The sequence below is a fragment of the Anguilla rostrata genome, chromosome 2, assembly GCF_018555375.3.
Source record: "Anguilla rostrata isolate EN2019 chromosome 2, ASM1855537v3, whole genome shotgun sequence".
Taxonomy (NCBI): domain Eukaryota; kingdom Metazoa; phylum Chordata; class Actinopteri; order Anguilliformes; family Anguillidae; genus Anguilla; species Anguilla rostrata.
The window spans coordinates 47,273,889-47,299,824 of record NC_057934.1 but is presented as its reverse complement, the minus strand read 5'-3'; the positions used below and the strand labels follow the sequence as shown (position 1 = coordinate 47,299,824).

At 48.7% G+C, this 25,936-nt stretch overlaps 1 protein-coding gene across 5 annotated transcripts in view; it reads right to left on the bottom strand.

Moving 5' to 3' along the window:
* Positions 1-31: 31 nt before the first annotated feature.
* The window catches only part of LOC135248250 (probable helicase with zinc finger domain), a 35,731-nt gene continuing 9,826 nt past the window's right edge, over positions 32-25,936 (bottom strand). Inside the window, exons 16-31 of one of the 5 annotated variants that reach the window (XM_064322648.1) lie at positions 21,987-22,168; positions 21,572-21,690; positions 21,160-21,305; positions 17,353-17,491; positions 16,841-17,024; positions 15,768-16,023; positions 15,470-15,674; positions 12,357-12,411; positions 11,344-11,522; positions 11,009-11,225; positions 10,382-10,428; positions 9,632-9,866; positions 9,196-9,394; positions 5,970-6,087; positions 3,025-3,241; positions 32-723 (exon numbers count right to left, since the gene is read on the bottom strand). In XM_064322648.1, coding sequence (XP_064178718.1) covers positions 572-723; positions 3,025-3,241; positions 5,970-6,087; positions 9,196-9,394; positions 9,632-9,866; positions 10,382-10,428; positions 11,009-11,225; positions 11,344-11,522; positions 12,357-12,411; positions 15,470-15,674; positions 15,768-16,023; positions 16,841-17,024; positions 17,353-17,491; positions 21,160-21,305; positions 21,572-21,690; positions 21,987-22,168 — 2,650 coding nt within the window. In that variant the 3' untranslated portion in view covers positions 32-571. Of the gene's footprint in view, positions 727-3,024; positions 3,242-5,969; positions 6,088-9,195; positions 9,395-9,631; positions 9,867-10,381; positions 10,429-11,008; positions 11,226-11,343; positions 11,523-12,356; positions 12,412-15,469; positions 15,675-15,767; positions 16,024-16,840; positions 17,025-17,352; positions 17,492-21,159; positions 21,306-21,571; positions 21,691-21,986; positions 22,169-25,936 lie in introns of all 5 variants that reach the window. The other 4 variants (XM_064322649.1, XM_064322651.1, XM_064322652.1 and 1 more) reach the window with 4 other exon arrangements.

The following is a 25,936-nucleotide window of genomic DNA, read 5'->3' as shown; positions in this document are numbered from 1 at the left end:
AAACATTTAAATAAAGTATTAAATATGCATAATTTTTAATTCCCTATTTTTATTTCATATGTAATGGTACAAGTCAGGGAAGTAAGAATTCATGATTTATGATTTGACAATACGTTATCATTCAATGTTCCATGATGGAGGTGAAGGGTTTACAGCTGCATGACATGGTATGATGGTTATGAATATGTGGGGTATATCCAGATGAGTCATATTTCTTAATGTCTGACAGTAGGCTCACATTTATTCCACTACACTGAGATGGCCATCTACCTCAAAACTACATGCTTTTTCATTTTTAAAAAATTAAACAAAAATAATCCCTTTACCATCACAAACTTACCCACCCACATTTCAGAAAAGAACCCTCCCTTTGTCAAAGACATTGAAAACCTCTATCAAAATAATTTCCCCCAGAACATAAAAAATGCATACCACATTTATAAACAAAAAAGTGCATTGATAAGTAATAAAACAAATCAAATGTGCATATCAAGAAAAAAAGAAACGGCACAAGAGAAAAAGAGGACAGAAAGACAGGCACTGTGGGACCCCAGAGCAGTGAGTGCTGCATTCAGTGGAAGTAAGAGTAGTATGCACTGTCCTCTTGGTCGCCCCTGCGGCCCAACTCCTGCAGCAGGGCCAGGGGGTCATTGGGCTGCACCTGGCTGGCACACGCCCAGGCACTCTGGAGGTGGACCTCACTGGACGGAACCCCACCCAGCTCTGCTGAGAGAGAGAGAGAGAGAGAGAGAGAGAGAGAGAGAGAGAGAGAGAGAGAGAGACTTTGACTTTCATGGCCCTTTATTAGCACATCATTGACAATTATTCTCATTACATTAGAATAAAAGATAAAATAAAGAACAACTGGAAAAAACCACCAATACAAACAATATTAAACCAAAAACAACATCAAAAAGAAAAAAAAAAAAAAAACTTTAGTCACAATCAATACAGTTCTTCTGACTGACCTTGCCCCCTACACAACCCTCCTCATCAGCCACACAAACTGCACCCCCAATACACCAAGTTCCACAAAACATATCTATATTGTTATTCAGCTTGTAAAATTCAAAACTCAAAGCTCAGGTGCACAAAGATAACCCCCTTCAGCATGCTCACTAAATTTATATGCCCACTGTTTCGAATTTTGTTGAGAGAGACAGAGAGAGAAAGGACATTATTATTACTAGGCATTTATTACTAAGCATTTGTTGAATTGAATTCCACTGCAGTTTGGTTTCCACAAACAGTAGCTTGAAGCTCAACCTATAATTTTCCTTCAAGGGTTATGACTACATGAGGTATCATACCCACTAACGTACAGTGGCGATTTCAGCTCCACCACTTAATGGTAAACAACAGAAAAGCCAGTAATCCGTAGTGCAGAAGACCTTATTTAGACAAGCCTCAGCTGAAAAATGATTACCAACATCAAGAGAAGGCCGGCAGCTAAGAGGGTACAGGACATTCGTCCACAGGTCCCATACCACTCATAAACTCTCTTAAATGTAACCAACAGAGGACTCTAATCAATGGCACATTCCAACAACAAGTAGAGGTGGGGGTGGGGGGGGGCGGGGTTCAATGAGAAAGACAATCTAATTCACTGTGCGTAATGGGCTCTGACAAGAGGGATGAATGAGAGCAATCTGGGTGGTTCATCAGGCTCCCGGAAAGGCTAGAAATTTAGTATGCCAGAGAGAACACAGCTTACCAGCGGCTTGTGCTATAAAATCAATATGTGTTCAGTCTCTAATGTATGAGTTACAGGTATTGCTTTTTTCCCTTCAATAATGAAGCATGGTTGGATTTGGGAGATGTCAGCACTGATTGCTGTGTATCTGGGGGTGGGGAAACCACAGGCACAGGATGGGGGATGTGGGGGGGGGGGTGACAGAGCCAGAGGCTGAGACTGATGAATATATGAGGACATCAGAGCAACAGAGCAGCGAGCGGGGGCGGAGGGGAGGAATGCTGGAGTCTGTCTGCTCGTCTCTGTCACACAGATACAGATATAAGAACTGCAGGGGTAGACAGGAAGCAAGACGGAGTCTCTGAATGTCTGACGCAGGTGCAGGTTTTTTTTATTTTCTTTGATTTTCTTTTTCGTGGGGGGGGGGGGGTGTCAGCTTTGGTTACAGCCATAAATCCACCATCATTAAGTTGATAACCTTTCATGAGCCTTCAGAGAGAGACAAACATGCAATAAGGTAACCTATATTGGCAGAGAGTGTGGAAATAGGGGGATCTGAGTCACACCCAGAGCACAGGACAGTCAGGTCAGCGACCACGCAGTGATTACCAATTAAAACATTGCCATTCCTTCAGGGCAGACACGCCCACTCTCCCACCAAGCAGCAACCACATAGCAATCACAGAAAGGTCATCCTTCTCCGCCGTTTCTCTCTCACACACACACACACACACACACACACACACACCACCCCACCAGAACCCCCCTCCTCCCCCCTGCACTTTTGCTCTCTAATCCGCCTGACAACTAAGCAGACTGTAAAGCATTTAATTAACAATGTTATTTCATTAATACAAAAAAAAAAAATCTAATGCTATTTTCAGACCGCTGCGTTGCTCATCAGAAAGGACGGAGATTAAAATAAGAGAATACGGAAAAGCCTCGTTCCTGAGCCCAGGAGAGGGAAGAGAAAAACGTTTGAATGTGTGCCTTTTACACGGGCTTTGATGACTCATCCCGAGCGCTATCTGCACGAGCGCGCGCAGCCTACAGATTGCCTCAGTTCAGCCTGCCACTGAAGACAGGAGGAGCTCAGGAGATGCAGCCCCACCTTCAAAGGGGGGCAAATCCTACAGCATGTAAGGGAAAGAAGGGGGGGGGGGGGGTGGGACACCAGTTCTGGGAAAAGCTGTTTTTAAAAAGATCAATTAAATGTGGATTTCACAAAAAAAAAGAAGCTAACACAAGACCACCAAAAGAGGAGAACTTCTCCAGCCATTTGGAGTCTGGAGTGATTTCTAGAATTGGTAAATGGTGTAAGCCCAACGTGCCTCCACCTGTCTCCCCGCTCCGCCCGGTCTCACCAGGTCCAGATGCGGGGTAAGCCTTCTCCTCGTGGTGCGTGCTCTGTCTCTCCTGGGCCCACACGGAGAAGCTGCTGGGGGGGCTGGGGTCTCCGTCAGTCCGGGACGGGGGAGATGCCCCCGTGGTACAGAGAGAGGAGGAGCTCCGCTGGTACAGCCTCCGCCCACCCATCCACTCGCCTTCCTGCAACAGAGAGAGAGAGGAGGCGGGGCGATGATCCTTACTGGCCGGCTGCTGAAAGGGAGCTTAGTGACAACAAACAGCTTCAGTATCTTGACAGAGGTGAACAGGGGCGATCCAACGGCCGTAAAAATTATTTGTTTTCCATTCCGCATTTCAGCGCATTCCGCTCCAAATGCTTCACGGGGAAGGGCTGACACACGCCAGAGCACTTTAAATAGCACGGCGCACTGTACCCTCAAGTAGTCCCGTCATTAGGAGGCAGACACATGGCCCTGCTATCTTCAACACTTCATCACAACAAATTAGTGCGCCGTTATCACCCGCCAGAGACAATGCGGGCCTTCGCAGAGATTTCAATCTGAGCCGCTATGTCGACGATTTTAAATTACACTCCTACCTCAGAAATACAAAAAAGCCTTATCTCTCACTGCGCTCGGATACATTTTAAGGAGAAGAAGAGATGGCACATCACAAATTCCTCCCCAGGTTCTTTCCTGGACATCACCGAAAGGGGTAGAGAGGGAAGAAGCGGCACCACTGCAACTGCAGGAAGATAACTGATCATCAGCCTTCTGCACAGCGTCTGTTTGTTTTTGTTTATTTTCAATATTAGTGACCTAAGTGAGAGTAATTGTCAATATGTGCCGGTTCCAAATAAACAGAGGCTTTCATGTCATCTGCAGGTCAGAAGGCAATTTGACTAATTATTTTTCCAAAATGAACGTGAAAACAATTTTTGGCGCTTTACTTCTGTTGCGGAAAGAAAGGGGGAAACTGACCCGTACAGATTCTGCTCATTGCTTCAGCGCAGCGTGGCATGCATTCAGACTCAGCAACCCCCCAAACCCCGAGGCGGCCCTGCTTCCCGTCCTCCCATCAAGCCACACTTCTCCCGGTGTCCTTTGCCTTTTTCTATTTACGTTTTCTCCTTCATTTATTTATTTAACTCGAGGACAAGCCGTGCGAGAAACAGCTGAACATTTCCTTTAAAAAAAAAAAAAAAAAGGCTTCCTCTGGTTCGAGTCAAAAGATTCTGAGCAGCTATTCATAACCAGCGAAATAATTTCATACGCGCTTGGCTTGGATTGCTTCGGAGGGAGATAAGGGGCTGAGGAAACGGCGGAGTCAATTGGTGTAAACAGATAATGGCTGAGCCAGTGGCTGCAGAGCTGCTTAAAATACAGGCGGGGAGCAGTGTAGCGCATGCATTAACAGCGCTCTTACAGGGATCATATAAAAATAACACACAAGCTTTAAGGCAGCGGTTAATAACCCAGATGAATAGGACAAATTCATCTCGGCGTCCCAAAATATATGTTCAAAAAGCGTTTAATGTCGACACGGGAAATGAAGTCTCGTCCGCGGTCGTCGTGCTGCGGTTTCGCACGGCCCTGAAAGCATCAGCGCGTCCTGGCTACGTCGGCGATGAGAGGACGCCCGTGAGCGGAGCCGGTACGGGTGCACGCTGCTCGGACGTGTAAAACAAACAGCACCGGGAAGACAGGACGCGCGCTAACACACCAGCGACGTGTTCAACATCGCAACCGACATCTTTTACTGGGGAGAGACCATCGGCGCCCTCAGGACTGTTTATATCCTCTTATTTGGAGCGAGGAGGAAGTGGGGGATGCCACGTGTGTTACAAGGTGCTGGGAGACCTGGCAGGACTCCTGAGAGAGGACACGAGACCGCAGGCAGACGTGAGACGGCAGAGACTCTTACTGTGAAAGGGAACCAGAGCAGGAGGGGGAGAGGAGGAGAGGGCGGGACAGGGAAGAACTGAGAGAGGAAGAAGTGGACAGAACGCGCCGACTGAGCGAGGGAAGGAGGAGAAAGGGGAAGAGGGGAGGGCAGAGCCAAGTGGCGCTGTCCTCGGAGGCTCCAAGTGGAATGGGCTTAACAGCTGTCTGAACCTTCTACTCAGCCGAGCTAATGAAGTCGGGCACTCTGTCTTCTGAATTTCCAGCTGGGCACGGGAACCAACATCCCTAATTCACAGCAGTAACTTAAAATGCTTAGTTAACACCAATTAATTTAAACTGTGAAGGCTGATCTACGAGGCTAAACATTTAATCATGGTAAATTATTCTTCTTCTTAATGGTCCCTTTAAAAGATAAAAATGATCGAGCTGGCTTCCCTCTCCGTAATATACGGCCTGCTCCGTGCCCAGGGAGCACCGGCATCGCAGCGTGAGACGGATCGGCTGGAGACGGCAATTAAAAGCGTGCGGCGGAGTGGCTCTGTCCCCGCGGCGGCCGGGAGAGCCGGACACCACTCCGTATATACATCACTTTTACGGCTGCGCCACCCTCCAACTCCGCACCTCTCCAAGGTTACAACAGTAAAGCCTCTTAGCATGCAGCGAGGCCGCGCACGTCCGGAGCACTTCGCCTGTGCATCTGAAAGCAGCCCGGGCAGGAGCCTCATTCTCAGGACCCACAATCCAAAAACGGAGACTCACAATCCCAGAACTCTCACCCAACGCAGCAGTCGCAACAAGCTCCAGTAGCCGACTCTCCAAAAAGCCCTAAAACCAAGCTGAACACACAGGTACGCAAGTAGGGTAACACCTGTGTTCAGTGCAGCGCATGGCCCTGGATACCCTCGCGGAAGTCCCCCGAGGTCAGCGATGTTCCTGTTCTGCGTTGGGTACACCCGGCGCTACCACAGCACACTACCCCTCCCCTCTCCCTCTGAGGTGGCTGACCTCAGGTGGCCCCGCCTTACCGCACATTCGGCAGGACTGGGCCTGGGGCTGGGCCTGGGGCTGCAGTAGAGCTCGGGCCCGCTCCGCGTGCGCTGCTCCAGGGGCGAATGCTGGAAAGCCTGGGCGGAGGAGGAGAAGCTGCAGGGAGGACACAGGAGGAAGGGGACAGAGAGGGAATTAATATGTGGCGAAGAGAGTGAAGAGAATGCACTGCAAAGGTGGGGGATAGTTTTGGGTTCTACATCAAGCAAACTGAGGGATGCAAGAGGAAGGTTCCCTGTACATAATGAGATTCCGTGAGATCACAGTGCATTATGAAACTCAACACAGTTCACATTCATACTCCTACTAATTAGTATATTATATAATACAACCCAAAATAAATCAATAATATTTGGAAGACACCTTTATTCTGGACCATTTGACGCCTTCATTAGAAAATAATTTAGGAAACATTGGGTAGCATTGCCAGTTTGAATTATAGACAGTGCCTTGTATGTGTGAGTAACTTGGCATTCTTGTATGTCGATAATGTCAGATTGAGTAAATACACTAATTCGAGAAAAGCTTTTGCCCCATAAACATTTATTGAAAAATTATATCTTGTTTTTTTCGTTCGTTTTTGGTGTCTTTTAAAACACCACAGTTTCTGTGTACTAAAGCACTGTGCAAACTGGTTTAAAAATCTAAAAAACATATGAGCAAAGCAAAGGAACAAAGAGCAGACATGCCCTCGCCATTACTTCCCCTCCCCCATGAATGCAGGCAATCTGTGCGCCGTGGCAGATGAAGGTGGCACCTGAGTCCAGTGCCACACTGTCGGGCTAATGGAGCTCAGCTGCTCCTCATTAGACTGCAATGAGAGAGCAGAGGCCACGGTGGCCCAGCCAGCCTGCCTGCCAGTCATCCCTCATCACACACAGACACGGCTCCCCGTGCAATTAGCATCGCCACTTACTGGGCTTCGCCACACACACGCAAACAGCCAGGGCCTCGCTCCAAATCCACCGCAGGACCGAAGAGATGCACTCAAATCTATTCTTATAACAACATTCACGTTTTACTTCAGAGTAAAAGCAACCCTGCTGAATAAAAACAAAATTCTGGTTAAGAGAATGACTTATATGAGGGAAAAAATGGGATTCAAATTAAATTTAATTTATATTTTGGTATCAGAACTATTTTTTAAAAATAATGGAAGTTGCGGAAGCTCTGGAAGTTTCCTGGGGGGACGGTTTAAAAGTAACAACTGTCAGGAGACCAGAGAAGCCCCTGTGGGGTTGAGCAGGGGACAGCAGGAGACAGTCCCCAGGTGTACACCAGGGGCCTGAACTCAGCCCCATCTGCCAGCTCCCAGTGCCCTGATTCATTTCCACAGGGCACTCCTCCCCCCTCCCTCCCCTTCTCAAAAACCAACAGGCAGCACAGCAGAGTACTCCCCTCTTCTGCTATAAGGGTAATCTGACTGCCTGATGATTAGTACAGTCTATGTACACCAAAATACTGGACTTGTTTTCCAATTTTACATTACATTACAGCCATTTAGCAGACACTCTTATCCAGAGAGACTTAAACATTTCTCAGAGGCAAGTTTAGCCTCTCTTCATCCTCCTTGTGGTGTTTTGTGTGTCTTGCAGTTGTACATCCTAAATATTCTGTTACCACTACACAAATAGCTTCAGAGGATGACTGGGAAAAACTCCCCCCACAGTTTCTGCATAAAATCAATAATCTGAGCTGTGCCTGCTATCCTCTGAATTCACACAGCAATCCTTCCTCAAATAATCTAACTTCAGTGTATATTTATTTAAATAAAAACGGTCAAGGAAATGCTGTTTTTATCCATTTTGAATGAACTAAACCTGTAGCAATATGAATGCAGCACTATTCATTTTTCATGTGCAAGTTTCAACCTATTATGGACTAGCGAGATAAGTAGATTAATATAATTTTGCATGACATAATTAAATTTACTATGACAGGCCTATCCTCCTAATTAAATACAATTAAATCTATAGGAACATTGCACTTAAATATCCAAGGTGCCAATAAAGAGATGTCATTATTTGTTAGTGGCAGTCACATTTGCCAACAGTAAAAAGCTACTTTTATTCAATATCATTGAATGCATATAAGGTTTAAGCTGTAATGGGCACGGATTTAAGCAGTGCATCATGCAACCATTTTCTTTATGTACTTTATTAGTGATTACTAATAAAGCTTATTTTTATACAACGGTTTTAAGCTTTACTGATAATACTATTTTTACGATAAGCTTACGACAATAACCATTACACCTTTCACTAAATTAACGATTTTAAAAAATGCACCTATGTAGGAGAAAGGAGGGAGGGGCTAGAATACACAATTGCAGATGATTTGCTTCCTCTCTGATCAAGCACAAGTGCGTCCTCTCGCCTAAAGAGCGCTTCTCCAAACATATAATGACAGCGTTTGTTGTAATTACCTCGCGTGAATGGCGAGTTTGTGTGTGGCGCACAGCAGGGAAAGTTTGGGGTTCGTCTCTGTAAACATCTGCGCGTCATTTTCCACAAGATTCATTCGCCTCTTTATTTCTGAGCTGTTCTGAATGCAGTTTGAGCGAAACGAGAGAGAGAGAAAAACCACAGCTGGTAATCGGGCCCTTTTAATGTGAGCGTATTATGCAACGCACACCTGCACTAGCTAAATCAGCGGGGACTCGAGGTGCCCCCGAGACAGCAATGCCACTTGGGTGGCCTTTGCAAAGGGAATCCGTGGTACCAGAGGGGATTCTGGGAGAGCATCCATCACTATCTCAAGCCTCACCCGGATCACGTGAAGGCGGAGCGGAGAGAGAGAGAGAGAGAGAGCAGCGATGGGTGAGGGGTGTTACATCTCAGCATACGAAGCATTTCAAACGGCATTCCCCGTGGTTATTGTTTTATTTACATCGCTGCGCTTCCCAGTCCCTGTGCTGTTCCCCTGAATTAAAAACAAAGTGCTGTGGTACACAGCGCACACCACAATGCACGGCAGCGCCACCATCATTTCCTTTGAACTCCAGTGGCTCATTAATATTGTCGGGCCTTTGTGTGTCGGCTTTGATTTAATAAATCTCCAGGGGAAACTCGGGTTCGAGGCAGATAAATAGAGAAATTCACATCTATGTCCAATAAAGGTCATTTAGGCTCTTCATAGACAAAATCAACAGGATTATTTTTTTATATGTGGAGACACAACGCTCTCTCACAGTGCAGACCTCACCTTCCCAGGGAGGCCCAGCTGTCCTCGGTCCCGTACCCCAGGGAGCTGCCGGGGCTGGTGGTTGGCGAGTGAAGGGGGGAGTCCCCTGGCGGAAACGGCGACGTTTGTGCGCTGTGCAGGAGAGGGGACAGCGGCAGGCTGTTCTGCTCTGCCCACGGGGAGTACCCGGAGGGCTCCTCGTCTCCACATCTCCCGCTCCCTGCAACGAGAGGGAACAGGTCTGAGCCACGCCAGCTAAACAGAAACACAGAACTGCTGTGCCTTGATAATTTAACTGCACAAACACAGCAGCACGCAGCATGGAGCATTAAAATAAAAAAAGCTAAACCAAAAATAGTGTAATGACAAAGCCTGAGAAGAGGTGCTTAGTTGTGTAATCGCAAGCAACTGTAATAGAAGTCAATTGCAAAAGCATAAGTGCCTATTTGCTGTTTACCGTAGCTTCCATTCTGCATGGAGGGGTGACAAAGGCCGCCCCCGGGAAGGCGAGAGCAATAGGGGTGGCCCAGCTCAGGGGACGTTCTGAAGGGAGGGGGGGAGCCGTCGCGGCTGAACGGGGGGGGTGAGGGGCTGGAGTAAGGCCGGGAGCTGGGAAGCGTGGGGGTGGAGCACGGCTCCAAATGAGGCAGCCCTGGGGATCGGCTCCGCCGGAATCCCAAGCCTCCCGCAACCTGACACGTGAACACAAGGGCGGCGCCAGAGAGCGCACAAGGTGAGACAACAGGAAGAACGCGCACAAAATCAAACACAAAAAACAAACAGCCTGATTACAGTTCTACACATGTACATAACAGCTGCCATGTTTGAAGTAGAACAAACATCAGGAGTCATTATCTGTACAGCAGCCCGTAATGTCACCAGTTCAAGGTAATCACAAAAATCTGGGTCACACACCATAAAGGGTGACGCACTGTATCAGATGGTCAGGCTAGTAAATCACCCATTTTGTGGCAAAGGCTAAACAAGGCCATAAGTGTGTCAGAACCATCCTATCCAGCAAGGTACAATGGGAGGAATGGCTTTGAAGTTTCTGGCCACTCATGATTGACTACCATCTTCAAAGAGCTACAAGAGCACTGTATTACAGGGCCCCCTGCCCTTTGAAATGAAAGTGACTCAGCCAGAAGGCACACTGCTGAGGGGACCCAAAGCAGGCCCATATCTGAGTGTGGGCGCACAGTCCTACCTGCTCCCTTCCCTCGGACTCCGGCCACAGACACAGGGTCCCCAAACCTGAGAGGCACAGCCACGCACACGGTGTTAGACAAACGTAGCCGCTCAATTGACTTTCTGCAGCTTTTTAATGAAATTGAATAAAAAGGAAGCGGGATGTGCGAGTTGGTCACAGAGCATGGCTGTAATCAGAATAATGGCTCCGATGACCTGACATTTCAGTGAGGTCCACGGAAAACGGCACTGCTCATTACGGGCTAAGGGAGTGACTGGCAAATAGAGCGGAGGAGTACGGCAATACTGAGGATTAATGGAACCCTCCCTAGCCATCAAGCTAAATATAGACCCCACATTTCTACTCAATTCCCAAACTAAAGAAATAGAAAGAGGCAGGAGAGAACAAGGACTGTCGTTCGTACACAACTTGCAATTTTTAGGAAACTAAGACGTGAAAGATAAGGTCATGTTTTTCAGGACCACTTCCTGCAAAGGCATTTCCCAAATTATTTAATAAATCAAAGATGAAAATTGGGGTGGGTTGCCTGAATATATCACACTTGTTTACGTCTCTAGACATTTCACACTTGTTAGTGGAATGTCTAGAGAGAAGGTGCCTTCCTCCATCTCCCAGGACCCTCACCTGTTCTCCCAGAATCCGCACCTGCTCTCCCAGGATCCAGGCTGCTGTCAGGGGGGCTCCTGTAGGACTGTGGGGGAGAGCGAAGGCGGGGGCTGAGGCTGGTGGACGCTGGGCTGGCAGGTGTCTGCAGCAGGTTGAAGTTGTAGGCCACGGCGGCCTGGCACGCCACCACCCGCGGGTCGACGGGCACGCGGTTGGCATAGCCGGAGCAGGAGAGCTGCAGCGGGGAAGAGGACAGGGCCCCCCCGCTCGCGTTACTCAGAGTGTCAGGGGGTCTCCCGCACCCCGGGGGAGCAGGGGTTTGGGGGGGGGGGGGGGCGAGCGGCGGTACTCACGGACAGGGGGACGGGCACGAGCAGGCGGCTGCGGTACGGGTCGCACACCAGGCCGGTCCGGCTGAGGGGGCCGAGGCGCGGCAGGGGGCTGGGGCTCCTCCCGTACACACAGGGCCGCCCCGAGGACAGGGCCAGGAGGTAGGGCGGGGCGCCCTGAGGCACGCAGGGGCCCACCTGACCTGGGAAGGACAAAGCAGACCGCGCCCCACACGCGGCCGTGTCCCAGTTACACACTTTCACTCTACCATTACCGCTACAGCGCTGGCTACACCTCAGGACACAAATGGAGCTTCTGTATATAGCATGAAATAGGGGAGCGCTGCGTGTTTTAGGGGCAGTGGTTTGCTTTGCATTTCAGTCTGATCCGTGAATGTAGAATAATTTTTGTAGAATAATTTCGGTGCTGTTCATAAAAGCCTGTGATCTACTGCCAGAGAATCCCAGCGCTCTTCCACGGTGCGAGGCAGAGAGAGCCAGCTCTATTCAGATAGCCTCATAAAGAGTCATTTTAAAACGGGAAAATAGCGCCGATTGTTTATATTTCCGACTAGATTTTATTATAAAGGCTCAATGAGAGATTGATTTTTAAAAAGCTTCAAAGTAGATGCTTCATTGATTCTTTCATAAAAAAAGTAATACCTTCAGATAAAGCACAGGCACTGTGGCAAACACCAAAGTAAATCAGAGTGCCGTCTCCCATTTTAATTTTTAAAACCCACAATAAGGATTTAAATGTTAATCATATTGCCTGCATCTTTCAACATTGTGCCGAAATGAATACCCCAATCAAAGGCCCGGGAGGAAGCCTGATGGCGTGCATTAGCTCCATTCACAGCGGCACCTCAGAGAGGTGTGGACAAAGCCGGGGAAGCAAGAGGAGCTCACAGCGGGAAAGCTCTCACGCACTGCATCCTCTGCCACGCGGCACGCGAATGATTACACGTTACCCATTTAACAGACAGAGAAGTACGACGGTACGGTGTTGTTGTACGCAGAACTTCGGCCGTTCTCACCGTAACGTTCCCTCTGCAGCGGCTGCTTGAAGGGCTGTGAAGATGACCGCTTCACCTGAGAGGAAAAATGGAAAAGTGCGGGTGATGAAAACCATACAAACGGTCCTCCCTGTGTCAAACACGGAGTTCATAACAGGTTCTCCTGACATGTTCAGGGTCATGTGTCATCTGACAGCACGAACAGGCAGAGACATGCAGGCGCACACGTGTGTGCACAAGCATACACACATGCGCACGTGCCCACGTCGACGACAGATCCTAATGATCTTTCACTAGATCATAATTAAAATGTGGTAAATTCAAAGGACTGAACTTGGTAAGACTGCCACATAACAGCGGCCACAGCAACTTCCCCTAACCTGCCAGCAAGGTTTGAAAAGAAAACAATAAATAGGCTGACTGTGGACAGTCCGACCTGTCAATCAAGGCGGCCTCCCTCTAATCAGCCTTTCTAGCATGTGGAATGCCAGACAGCAAAGTGAAAACATTTAGCATACTGTAAGTATGATTTACAGCAGCAATTGGTCCTTTGCTCCAGTGAACTCCAGTGAAATTTAATTCAATTTACTAAACCAGACACAAGAGAGCCTGGAGCAATATATTTATTTTTATTTGATTAAACATTACAGTCCATGCCGCAGTTTGTCTCTGAAATTTGGAATTTAAGCAAGCATTACTTTTAATCATATCTTAACATTTTAATTTCACTGCAGCGACAAGTGCTGCTACGCTGGCATAACATGACTACTCAATATGACAGGATTCAAATAGGGCCCAAAACCAACCACACAGTCTCTTACACCTGATATGTACAGAACTGTCCACACAGCCAAGGGAGAGCAAATAAATAAGCAGCAGTATTTATTCGTTGTTAATTAACTAGTTTATTAGTGCTCCAGACAGCTGGAAACCTTCGCTGCTCAATATCTGGCTCAAGAGCGCACAGTTTAACGCAGAGGTGGGCTTTGTCTTCTAATTGGGAATTTTAATTGCGCTGCTCCACTGTAAGGCCTTTCCAAAGTGTCCATTCCTCTGACCCATGATGACCATGCAGAGAGCGCTAAGCACATGACGCACTGAGTGTGGGAGGCCCTACAAGAAACTGGCATCACTCAGCACCCACATCGAGCCCCCACTGCGACCCTCTCAACTGTGTTCATCAGACTTCTCAAATACTGACAGGGCCATTAGAGACACCCAGAGAAACGGGTTCCATTTTGCACTTCACTATTGTTGTCCTCTGCCTCTACTCGCTGTTTCTCGCCGTAATGCCATGGCTCGGAGGATGTTTCCGAGGGTTGTACTCGGAATGTTCCGGAACGTTTCCGCCGAGGGGGAGGATGGCCGGGACTACCGGGCGCAGCACAGCCGCGGCGCCTGGCGCAGCCTTTTGTGGCAATGCAGGCATTAAAGCTGCAGCTCGTCCTTTTCTTGAGTGAGTCTCTGCATTCAGAGCCCCTGTGCTAACAGCAGAGCTACAGCGCTACAGAAACAGAGCCAGAGTCAGTTCCCGCCCACAAGCAAACGCGCAGCCATATGGAACAACAGAGAGCCCGGTGACACTGCCACTACTGCGAACAGGAGAAGAAGCGGACTCATAGCCAGAGTGCCCTGCGAACGATTTGCTCCGGGAATGATTAGCCATCATACAACAAGAAATGTGTCAAAGCAACAGAATTACGTTTCTAGGCAGAGGGGGTGTCCAACTCTAGCGAAAGGAAACAAATCCACAGGGGCAATCCAGCTAAAGAACACTTGATCCTTAAGTGGGTAAAGTGCAGAGCAATCCTGAGAAGAGCTTTCGAAGGGAAAGCCTTGGCCTGCCGCGGTGTGAAAAGGCCTCAGAGCGCTGACTGCCACAAAGAGAGGGAGACTCGGAAGGAGAACGGGGAATAGGTCAAGTCCCCATCAGAGATCATTCACACCTTCCTCTTCCTCACGTGAGCCAAGCTCAGGGAACAGAGCGAGAGGCAGCGACGCTGTTTATGACCGATTCTGGATGTGAGGAAACGGCGGGCCGAGGGGCTTGAGCGGTATTGGCAGAGAGACGAACGGATGTCACATTCCCGAGCTTCCCATGAGCGTGCGGCAGTATGGGAGATTGGTAAAGTGTTTACAAGCGGCTGCAGGCTAAAGAAGTCCCAAGCTGCCTCCGCCCCTTTCAGTGCCCACTTCACTCCACTCAAGACCGCACGCCCCGCCAGCCGAACCCCGCCATCCCTCACTGCTCATCAGAAACCGCCACACCCGATTCTGCGTCCGCAGGGGGTTCCGGCACTCAGACCTCGGGCTGACATCACCCTGGCGGGAATACTGAGAGAGAGGCACCGCCCTTCCGCACGGGTCAGAGAACAAGCGTGCCCGTCCGCAAGACTGCGCACCTGAGCCGCCCGGCGTGAATCAGCCAGCCGCAGGTCCCTACCCTGCTCCTCTGGAGCACGGGGAGCACGGGGAGCTTCAGCAGCCTGCAGTGGGCAGCCAGCACCTCCCCTCTCCCTCTCTCTCTCTCCCCACAGGCCCGTCTGGCAGACCTGCAGCCTGTGAAGCTGTAGAGTACAGAGCGCCGGACGGGACAGACGCAGTCAGACCGCGTGTGTGCACAGGATTCCTCTGAGCCCGGGGGCCGCGCACAACAGCAAACACCGGCGGGAACACGGAGCCACAGAAACATCTCCTCACCGCCGCTCTCCCGTGAGCCGCTCGCACAAACATCTAACAGAGAAACCCTCCCGCTCCCTTTCATCCTTATTCTCTCTCTTCAGAGCGCAACACGCCTGTGAAAGAGTCCCAGCGCTGAGGAGCCTGTACTAATGGTGACGCGCGCTGGAGGAGAGAAGTGAGGGCGTGGCACGTCGCATCACAAAAACCGCCCTCCCCCGACTGCCAGCAAAACCGAAGGGCCAATCGACTAGCTGTCGTAAAATGTGATGTGATGACATCACTCCATTTTAATGCTAATTTCGTACTATTAGCATTCCCATCCCAAGGATAAGCTGAAGGAAGCCATGCCAAGATTAGCTAAGCCCTGCTGCCGCATGCTACGTTTGCTTAAGCCAGCCCGCTCTAAGGCTCGTGCTCGGTGACCGCGGGGGTCCAGGAGAGGCGGCACGCACCGTGATGCGGGGCAGCGAGGCGGGCAGCCGGCGGGTCAGGGCGGGGCTGGCGGGCCCGCGGGGCACAAACTCCGGCGCCAGGGGGTTGAGGACGCCGCCGCACCTGGACTCCACGACGTCCACCTGCTCCAGCAGGCCGGGCAGGGTGGCCCCGTGCAGGCTTCCCTCGGAGGCGCACGCGGACAGGAAGCGCTCCCAGATCCTTCTGGAACGCGGAGGCAAAAGGGAAATGGCCGAACATCCCCACACGCGGCCGTGTGGCACGCGTGCGGACGGTCGCAAGGAGAGCCAGACCGACCTGCACTTCCCCATGGTGCAAAGAGCCACGGGGTCTCCCACCACGGCCAGCAGGGACTGAGCGCAGAGCAGGACGGAGCGCAGGGCCCGTGGCGAGGAGAGGAAGCCCAGCTCCCTGTCCTCCACAGACTCCTCCTCCTCCTGGGCGGCCTCCCTGCGCCGCGCTCCGGAGGCGCCCGAGGCCCCGCCCACCACCTGCTGCTTAAGGGAGTGGCGCGTCCGAACGGTGCTGAGGAACAGCACGCGAAAGTAGCGCCCTGGATTTGGGGGAGGAGAGCGTGAGACAAGCGGCGAGATAAAAAGGTGCCGAGAAGAGTACTTTCCTTATGCATCCTGCCTGTCGCATGCATTATTAATAGCCATGCATGTCAGAAGATGTAGCTCATACTGTGCTCTTTGTGGTCCACTGACGTGGACTAAACGTGAAGCAAATAAGGTCCTGAAAAAATTCACAGTTGAAAACATCCGAAAGAAAATAAAAGCACAGAGTCACAACAGTAACTTGTGGTTTACACGCACATGGTTTTCTGCTTGATGCCACAGGACAAAGGAATGAGGTACAGTAATAAAAGGATGGGTATTAATAGTACAGAGGGGTCAGAGAGGCAGGCACATTTACAGAGTGCATTTGAACAGCTAACAAGAGAGAGCAAGAACATGCATAGGTGTGTGTGTGCGTGCATGTGAGAATGAGTGTTAAGTGTGCAACAAAGATAAGGTAACTACAACTACAAGAGAAGGAAAAGGAAGTAAACATACAGAGAGTACATTGAGTAGGAGTTAATGAGGCAGGCTTTTAATCAGCCCTGCTGTAACATAGGCTCTGTTTTCATTGGAACCATGCATCTCATTGGTCTCTCTCCCAGTTGATTCTATTTTTTACCCATTTTTATCCATTAGCTATCCAACACAGGTTTCTCTTGAATAGAAGTGGAAATTCTGTGAGCAGCAATGTAGTGGAGGGCCTAATAGCAGTGATTATTCAGCAGGAGTGGTGACCAATGGGAAGAGTGCGATCTGTGACATGTGCAGTAACTATGGCGGTGAGGGACTGGACCGAGAGCGCAGGCTGACCCGGCAGGGTGACGAGCGTCTGCACAGCTGCGCAGCTGAGGTTGCGGCGCTGCAGTTCTGAGCGCAGGCACAGGGCCTGACTGGGGTAGGGCGTCAGCACCCCCACGCTGCCCTCTTCCAGCTTGCCCCACGACACCGGCCACTTCTTACACAGGTTCTCCACCTGCTCCGCCACCTCCAACACCTGTGCACACCACAGCATGAGCCTAACGTTCACGGGCACAGCACACACTGCATTACCATGCAATACACTGAAACATACTTTGATACGACTCAAATTGACTTCCTAATGCTTACTAAGAGTATGCTTACTAAGAGTAAATACTATTCAGTTAATTCCCTAAGATGAGTTGATTAATGTGAATCCATGTAGTGTAGATAATCATTTCCCTCTGGAAAACCTCAGCCCTTCATAGCTAAATCCAGCCTGTTAAGGAGCGTATGGATAAGAGTCTTGAGCTTGATACAGTGGAACTCTGTGACATCAGAGATGCAGAGGGAGTCCCCCTCACCTCTGCGTAGTTGAGGTACCCACAGCCGCTCTTGTCCGTCCCCCACGCCACGAAGAAAGAGAGGGGGAAGAAGTCTTTGTGGACGGGCTGTTTGCTGCCTGCCCTCAGCTCCCCCTTATAGAACAGCTCAGAGACCAGCCTATACACAGCGCACAAAGAAACGCACAGACATTACCGATTCTCCACTACCACAATAATCAAAGCCACCGCAGGTTAATGTAAATCTCCACTTCAAGGACCCCAGCTTTTCCACAGAACTGACTTCTGTAATGACAGAATCATTGCTGGAAACACAAAAATGACCTTAGAATATAATGGCGTGGAAATCCAAGTGGAATGGATATGTAGAAACAGAATTAAACGGTTTTGCATAAAACTTGGCACGGTAACATTGTGAGGTTGTTCAGAAACACTATCCTATTCAGAAACCGACATTTGGAGTCCCACAGAATGCCTAATTGGCCATGACATTGCCCAGAAAAGGCTTCAGTCAGCAGGCATTCCCCCCACTACATCATGTCTCAGCACCTCCTCAAGCCCATGATGCACCTGCAGTCTGCCTGCGCCAACTGCGCAAACAGTACAGTCCTCCAGTGCAATGGCTGCGCAGCATAGACCGCAAAGTGAAAAGAAGCAGTTTGGCTGCACACGTTTTGGGATGAACATAAGCTAGAGCAGTGGTAACCAACCCTGTTCCTGGAGATTTACCATCCTGTATGTTTTCACTTCAACAAAAATTTGGCACACCCGATTCTACTAATTAACAGCTCAACAAGTCCTATAGCTGTTGAACGTGGTGTGCTTTGTCAGATTCGGAGTGAAAACCTGCAGGACAGTAGATCTCCAGGAACAGGTGTTGGTCACCACTGTGCTAGTGTACTCATTCAAATTAAGAGAGGATGTTATGTTAAAGCACAAGCCTTTAAATGGCGTACAAGCCTACAAGTAATTCAGTTAACATTCCTTAACTGAGCTATAGACATAAGAGCAAATTCATTTCAGTTGACTATGGAAAAAGTATTGTTGAAACCTCACATTGAAATGAGTTTCCATGAAAATCCTAAACATCAACAGTCTTAAATTTTAATGAGATGGCAAACATAAAAAAGGGGCCATTTTTACTTTCCTAAGATTTCTTTCATTATTATGTGGAGCATGAAGGGACGAGGCTGAGACCTGTACCATTACACATTTTTGTGGTTAATAGCAGTCACTCAGTAAAGTAAATTATATAATTCTCACATCATTAAAGTAATTGACTAGCCAATATTATACTTCAGTGAGTAAAAAGTATGCTGTGTTTTTCCGGTTGTTAGCTATGGCTCTTGTAATGGCCTCTGCTGCCCTAATTTTGTCCGTCGCCATGGTTCCGTGCTTGTCATCGCCTTTCCTCCGTCCGTGAAACATTTTAGGAAATTAGTTTTAAGCAGAAATCCTGTCATAGGCAAATCATTTTCCTCAATTCCTTAACAGTCTTCTGAAAGGCGGCTACTTCCTGGAAAATTAAGCCTCAAGTAAAGGTGATTTTTTCCTTAATTCAATTCGTTCCAATACTACTCCAATCAACAGAATCAGGTTCTGCCACTGCTCCACAAAGCTGAACAAATTTACAGATTCTCCTGAATGTGAAGAGTGCAAATGTGAATGTATAGCACAGCACTTCATGTCATTTTAAAAGCAATCCGCTGCTGTTTGCAGATCCTTCCCTGGCTCTGGCCAGATATTTTTCCAGCATATTTAACAGCACTAAAAATGTGCGTGCAAAGAAACGTAATCACACAGAATTGGGAGATATGCCATTACCTTCAATATAAAGATTAGGTCAGAGGTGAAAGAGGTGCGGATATTCCCCTGCAGAACTTCAAAGTTCAAATTTGAATACTTACACAGTTCAAATTTATAGTTCTCTGCTGTGCTTTGTGGCAGAAACACGTTCAATAATTGCCATACTGACACTTCTTTAACAAGACAGTGGATATTCTACAGTGCAAGCCCTGAAAGCTAAATAGTTATTCTTGGAGAAATGTCTACTCTTACATGTAGCATTTATCTTTGATTTCCCACAATTTGTCAGCCCAAACACGTGCTCACAGCTTTGTCAGAATGAAAAAATATCAGTTGTATCCAGAACATTAGCTGTCAACATAGCTTGTAGCACATAACAGTAAAGACTGCCTCTGGTCTATTTTTCCCCAAGAATGAAAATACTATCCGCATATCCCTGCACAGTCAGCTTTACGGCTTTTTGTGTCTTTATTCAATCTATGGGCCCAGTTCTAGGTGCACAATAGCATATAGTAAGTGACGTCACAGTTGTTGCTGACAACCCTGAAATCGACACTAGCGCTGAAATTGCGACTTTCATCCGGATCAATCTAGCATTTATCCAGGACAGGAGACTGATGGGAAATGGTTCGATATTTCAAGGCATGGTTATAAAAATACACAGCACTGTTAACATTCTGAACCTTTTTCAATAGGTAAAAAAAAAGCAAAAATATTGCACGTGAAGGACACATTAACATTCTGAGAGACAGGTCTGTACGCACCACACTGAGCATGTGCTGGGGTGTGGTACTGTTCTGTGGCTGACAAAATATTTTCTTTTTTTTCACTGGCCTATAGACGCTGCTGGCCAATTGGACAAAACTGGGAGGGCTCCAAAGAAGACAGAGGAAAGCCTAATGAACGTGCGTATGTGTCCAGTGCATTACGAGACGATCCAGGCATGAAATGGAGATAACAGCCTGTGTGCTTCAGAGAGAAACACACCTGCTGGTAATGGGCCGTCATATTACACACAGCATGCACAGCCATGATCAGGCAGTCCTGAGAAATAAATTCGCACAACCCTCGTTGAAGTTTACAAGCTGTCAAGATTTTACTTTTGAGGTGTTTTATGTCTTCTGGTCCAAGTTTCTTTGTTAACATTAAAGTAAAGGTCAATGAAGGTAGTTCACAGACAAAACCAGGAACAACAAAGCAGTAATTCAAATATCTGAGCTCTGTGTAGTTTTGATTGTTTTTATTTTACAGTGATAGGAATAAGTAGGGAGGTAAATGTATTTTAAAAATGTGTAAGCTGGATCTAACTCAGAGATAATTCCTGATGTTCATTCCAATGAGTCATGGGTACAACAGACTATTTCGACAATATACATTTGTGCTTAAATTTATATTTACACACTGTTATATTACATTTTCAAAGAAATTAGCTATCAGTTCATTGATACAATGTAAAACATGCTGTATCACACATCATGTAACATAGTCATAATAGTAACACAGTTACAAATGCCGTCTCAGTTCACAAACGCAATACTACTGACAGTAGTCATCACACGTGTGCTAAGTGAAATGGAGCACAGCCCATCCATTGATCTCTCTGGGCTTTCCCAGGCACCTTGTAAATCATTTTATTCCCCTCCCTTCTTAAAGGTAATGCTGATTGACCAATGAATAGTAACAACTTAATCACATTTATTACTTTTTAAAATGCTGTCTAGCCCCGTTGCACTATGATACATAATTTCATGTATTCGTACCCCATATTAAGAATTGTCTTTTTGCACAATAGCCATACGCATCACCAGTAGACAACGGCACATGCGTTTCCCAGGTTCATCATGGCAATAACTACAGAACGAACAGCGCATAATCTGGAAACGCTATAGATCACTGAAGGTAGGATATACAGAAGGCTTTGCCCATTATCTGGAATATGTATTCTATAGGAGCTGAAACGTGGAATGTTTGTAGCTTAAATACATACTGGTCACCACAGGGCTAACGTAGTTAAACACTCACCTGACGATGTGCTGCTGCGAGCGGTATTGCTCAGTGAGCTTCACCCAACAGCTACTGTCCTGAGGATAAAGCCCACAAAGCCGCTCCAGCAGGGGGCGCTGCAGACCTCGCTCACGGGCAAATTCACTGTACACCAATGGTGGGAGCTTTGGATAACAGAGAGAAGGGACCCATGAGAATTCCCTGTGTCGCAACCATGCACTGCACAATTCTCTGGCAGGCAGAACGAAGGCAGACTGCCCTCTTGTGTGCAGAAACTGAACACACCAGTAACAGCTATCGGATGTCAAGGTTAAATCAAAGCAAAGAGCCAAACCATTAGAACCCACTGAGACTCTTAATGCGTTACATGGATTTTTGACCGAATTCACACCATAGTGATTGTCCTGACGAAACAGAGGCTCTCTCTCACCTGGGCGGGGTCCCCCGCCAGCACCACGCGGGTTGAGGGGCCGGCCAAGGAGAGCGCCATCACGGTCTCGCACTCGGGCGCCGACGAAGCCTCATCCACCAGGACGTGAGTGAAACACCCTGGCAGGAGCAACATGAACCGAGCACCACCACGGTCAGCCCTTTACACCACTTAGCATATGACCGCAACCACCTTTCCACCTCACAGGAAACACTGAATAATAAGGTTCTTTTAAAAGTGTTATCAAATTCAGACCCGGAAATAATATTAGCTTGCCATCTGGTGGCGAATGTGGGAATAACAGATGATTTCATAACAGTAAAGAAGAGGCGGGATTCTGGCATAATACTGTATAACTGGAGCGTGTAAAGGTGCCAGTTGTTCCTAAAAGGATGGAGCGCTGGCCTGGTGCTACCTGTGTCCAGCCTGAGCTGGATGAGGTGCTTGGCCTGGCGCACGGTGCAGACCACCACCCTGCTCTTGTTCACCTCCTCCCTCCCCGGCTGCTGGATCTCCGCGGCGGTGCTGTGAGCGATTCCACTGCAGCACTGCGCTGCGGCCGCGGCAGATTTCCCCGGCCTGCTGCACCCCTGCAGCCTGCGGACAGGGCAAAACAATACGCCTTCATACACAGCCACACACCATCACACTGAGAAACAACACACCATCACACACCATCACACACCACATCATCACACTGAGAAACAACACACCATCACACACAGCCACACACAATACCATCACACTGAGAAACAACACACCATCTCAGTACTGCCTCCACACAATCACACAACCACACCAACACAGCACTGCCTCCACACAGTCACACACCACACCAACACACTGTGAAACAACACACCATCAGACACAGCCTCCACACAGTCACACACCATCACAGAACTGCCTCCACACAGTCACACACCACACCAACACACTGTGAAACAACACACCATCACACACAGCCACCACACAGTCACACACAACATCATCACACTGTGAAACAACACACCATCAGACACAGCATCCACACAGTCACACACCACAGCATCACACTGTGAAACAACACACCATCACAACACTACCTCCACACAGTCACACACCACACCAACACACTGTGAAACAACACACCATCACACACAGCCACCACACAGTCACACACCACACCATCACACTGAGAAACAACACACCATCACAGCACGGCCTCCACACAGTCACACACCACACCATCACACTGTGAAACAACACACCATCAGACACAGCTTCCACACAGTCACACACCACACCATCACACTGTGAAACAACACACCATCTCAGCACTGCCTCCACACAGTCACACACCACACCATCACACCATCACACAGTCACACACCACACCATCACACTGTGAAACAACACACCATCACACACAGCATCCACACAGTCACACACCACACCATCACACACAGCCTCCACACAGTCACACACCACACCAAACACACTGTGAAAACAACACACTCATCACACACAGCCACTACACAGTCACACACACACACCATCACACTGTGAAACAACACACCATACAGACACAGCCACCACACAGTCACACAACCACACCAACACACTGTGAAACAACACACCATCAACACAGCCACCACACAGTCACACACAACACCAACACACTGTGAAACAACACACCATCTACAGCTCTGCCCCACACAGTCACACACCACACCAACACACTGTGAAACAACACACCATCAGACACAGCCCCACACAGTCACACACCATACCATCCACTGCCTCACACAGTCACACACACACACCAACACACTATGAAACAACACACCATCAGACACAGCCTCCACACAGTCACACACCATCACAGCACTGCCTCCACACAGTCACACACCACACCAACACACTGTGAAACAACACACCATCTCAGCACTGCCTCCACACAATCACACAACCACACCAACACACCGTGAAACAACACACCATCAGACACAGCATCCACACAGTCACACACCACAGCATCACACTGTGAAACAACACACCATCACACACAGCCACCACACAGTCACACACAACATCACACTGTGAAACAACACACCATCAGACACAGCCACCACACAGTCACACACCACACCATCACACTGTGAAACAACACACCATCAGACACAGCCTCCACACAGTCACACACCACACCATCACAGCACTGCCTCCACACAGTCACACACCACACCAACACACTGTGAAACAACACACCATCACACACAGCCACTACATAGTCACACACCACACCATCACACTGTGAAACAACACACCATCAGACACAGCATCCACACAGTCACACACCACAGCATCACACTGTGAAACAACACACCATCACAACACTACCTCCACACAGTCACACACCACACCAACACACTGTGAAACAACACACCATCACACACAGCCACCACACAGTCACACACCACACCATCACACTGAGAAACAACACACCATCACAGCACGGCCTCCACACAGTCACACACCACACCATCACACTGTGAAACAACACACCATCACAGCACTGCCTCCACACAGTCACACACCACACCAACACACTGTGAAACAACACACCATCAGACACAGCCTCCACACAGTCACACACCATCACAGCACTGCCTCCACACAGTCACACACCACACCAACACACTGTGAAACAACACACCATCTCAGCACTGCCTCCACACATCACACACCACACCAACACACGTGAAACAACACACCATCAGACACAGCATCCACACAGTCACCACCCACAGCATCACACTGTGAAACAACACACCTCTAACAGCAGCACACAACAAGTCCCCACACAACATCATCACACTGTGAACAACACACCATCAGAACAGCCACACACGTCACACACCACTACCATGCACACTGTGAAACACACCATCAGACACAGCCTCCACACGTACACACACACCATCACAGGCATGCCTCCAACACAGTCACCACCACACAACACACTGTGAAACACACACCATAACGAGCCACTACAAGTCACACCAACATCACACTGTGAAACAACAACATCAGACACAGCATTCCACAGTCACCACCACAGCATCAACTGTGAAACAACACACCATCAAACACTACTCCACACAGTCACAACCAACAACACTGTGAAACAAAACCATCACAACAAGCATACCACAAGAAACACAACCACACACTGAGAAAAACACACCATCCACAGCAACGGCCTCACCAGTCACACACCACACCATACACTGTGAAACAACCACCAATCAACACAGCTTCCCGAGGTCACACACATACAAATCACCTTGTGAACACACCTCTCAGCACTGCCTCCACACAGTCACACACCACACCATCACACTGAGAAACAACACCATCACACACAGCCTCCACACAGTCACACACCACACCATCACACTGTGAAACAACACACCATCAGACACAGCCTCCACACAGTCACACACCACACCATCACACTGAGAAACAACACACCATCACACACAGCCACCACACAGTCACACACCACACCATCACACCATCACACAGTCACACACCACACCATCACACTGTGAAACAACACACCATCACACACAGCATCCACACAGTCACACACCACACCATCACACACAGCCTCCACACAGTCACACACCACACCAACACACTGTGAAACAACACATCATCACACACAGCCACTACACAGTCACACACCACACCATCACACTGTGAAACAACACACCATCAGACACAGCCACCACACAGTCACACAACCACACCAACACACTGTGAAACAACACACCATCAGACACAGCCACCACACAGTCACACACCACACCAACACACTGTGAAACAACACACCATCACAGCTCGGCCACCACACAGTCACACACCACACCAACACACTGTGAAACACACCATCAGACACAGCCTCCCCACAGTCACACACCACACCATCACACTGTGAAACAACACACCATCAGACACAGCCACCACACAGTCACACACCACACCAACACACTGTGAAACACACCATCAGACACAGCCTCCCCACAGTCACACACCACACCATCACACTGTGAAACAACACACCATCAGACACAGCCACCACACAGTCACACACCACACCAACACACTGTGAAACAACACACCATCACAGCTCGGCCACCACACAGTCACACACCACACCAACACACTGTGAAACACACCATCAGACACAGCCTCCCCACAGTCACACACCACACCAACACACTGTGAAACAACACACCATCACAGCTCGGCCACCACACAGTCACACACCACACCAACACACTGTGAAACACACCATCAGACACAGCCTCCACACAGTCA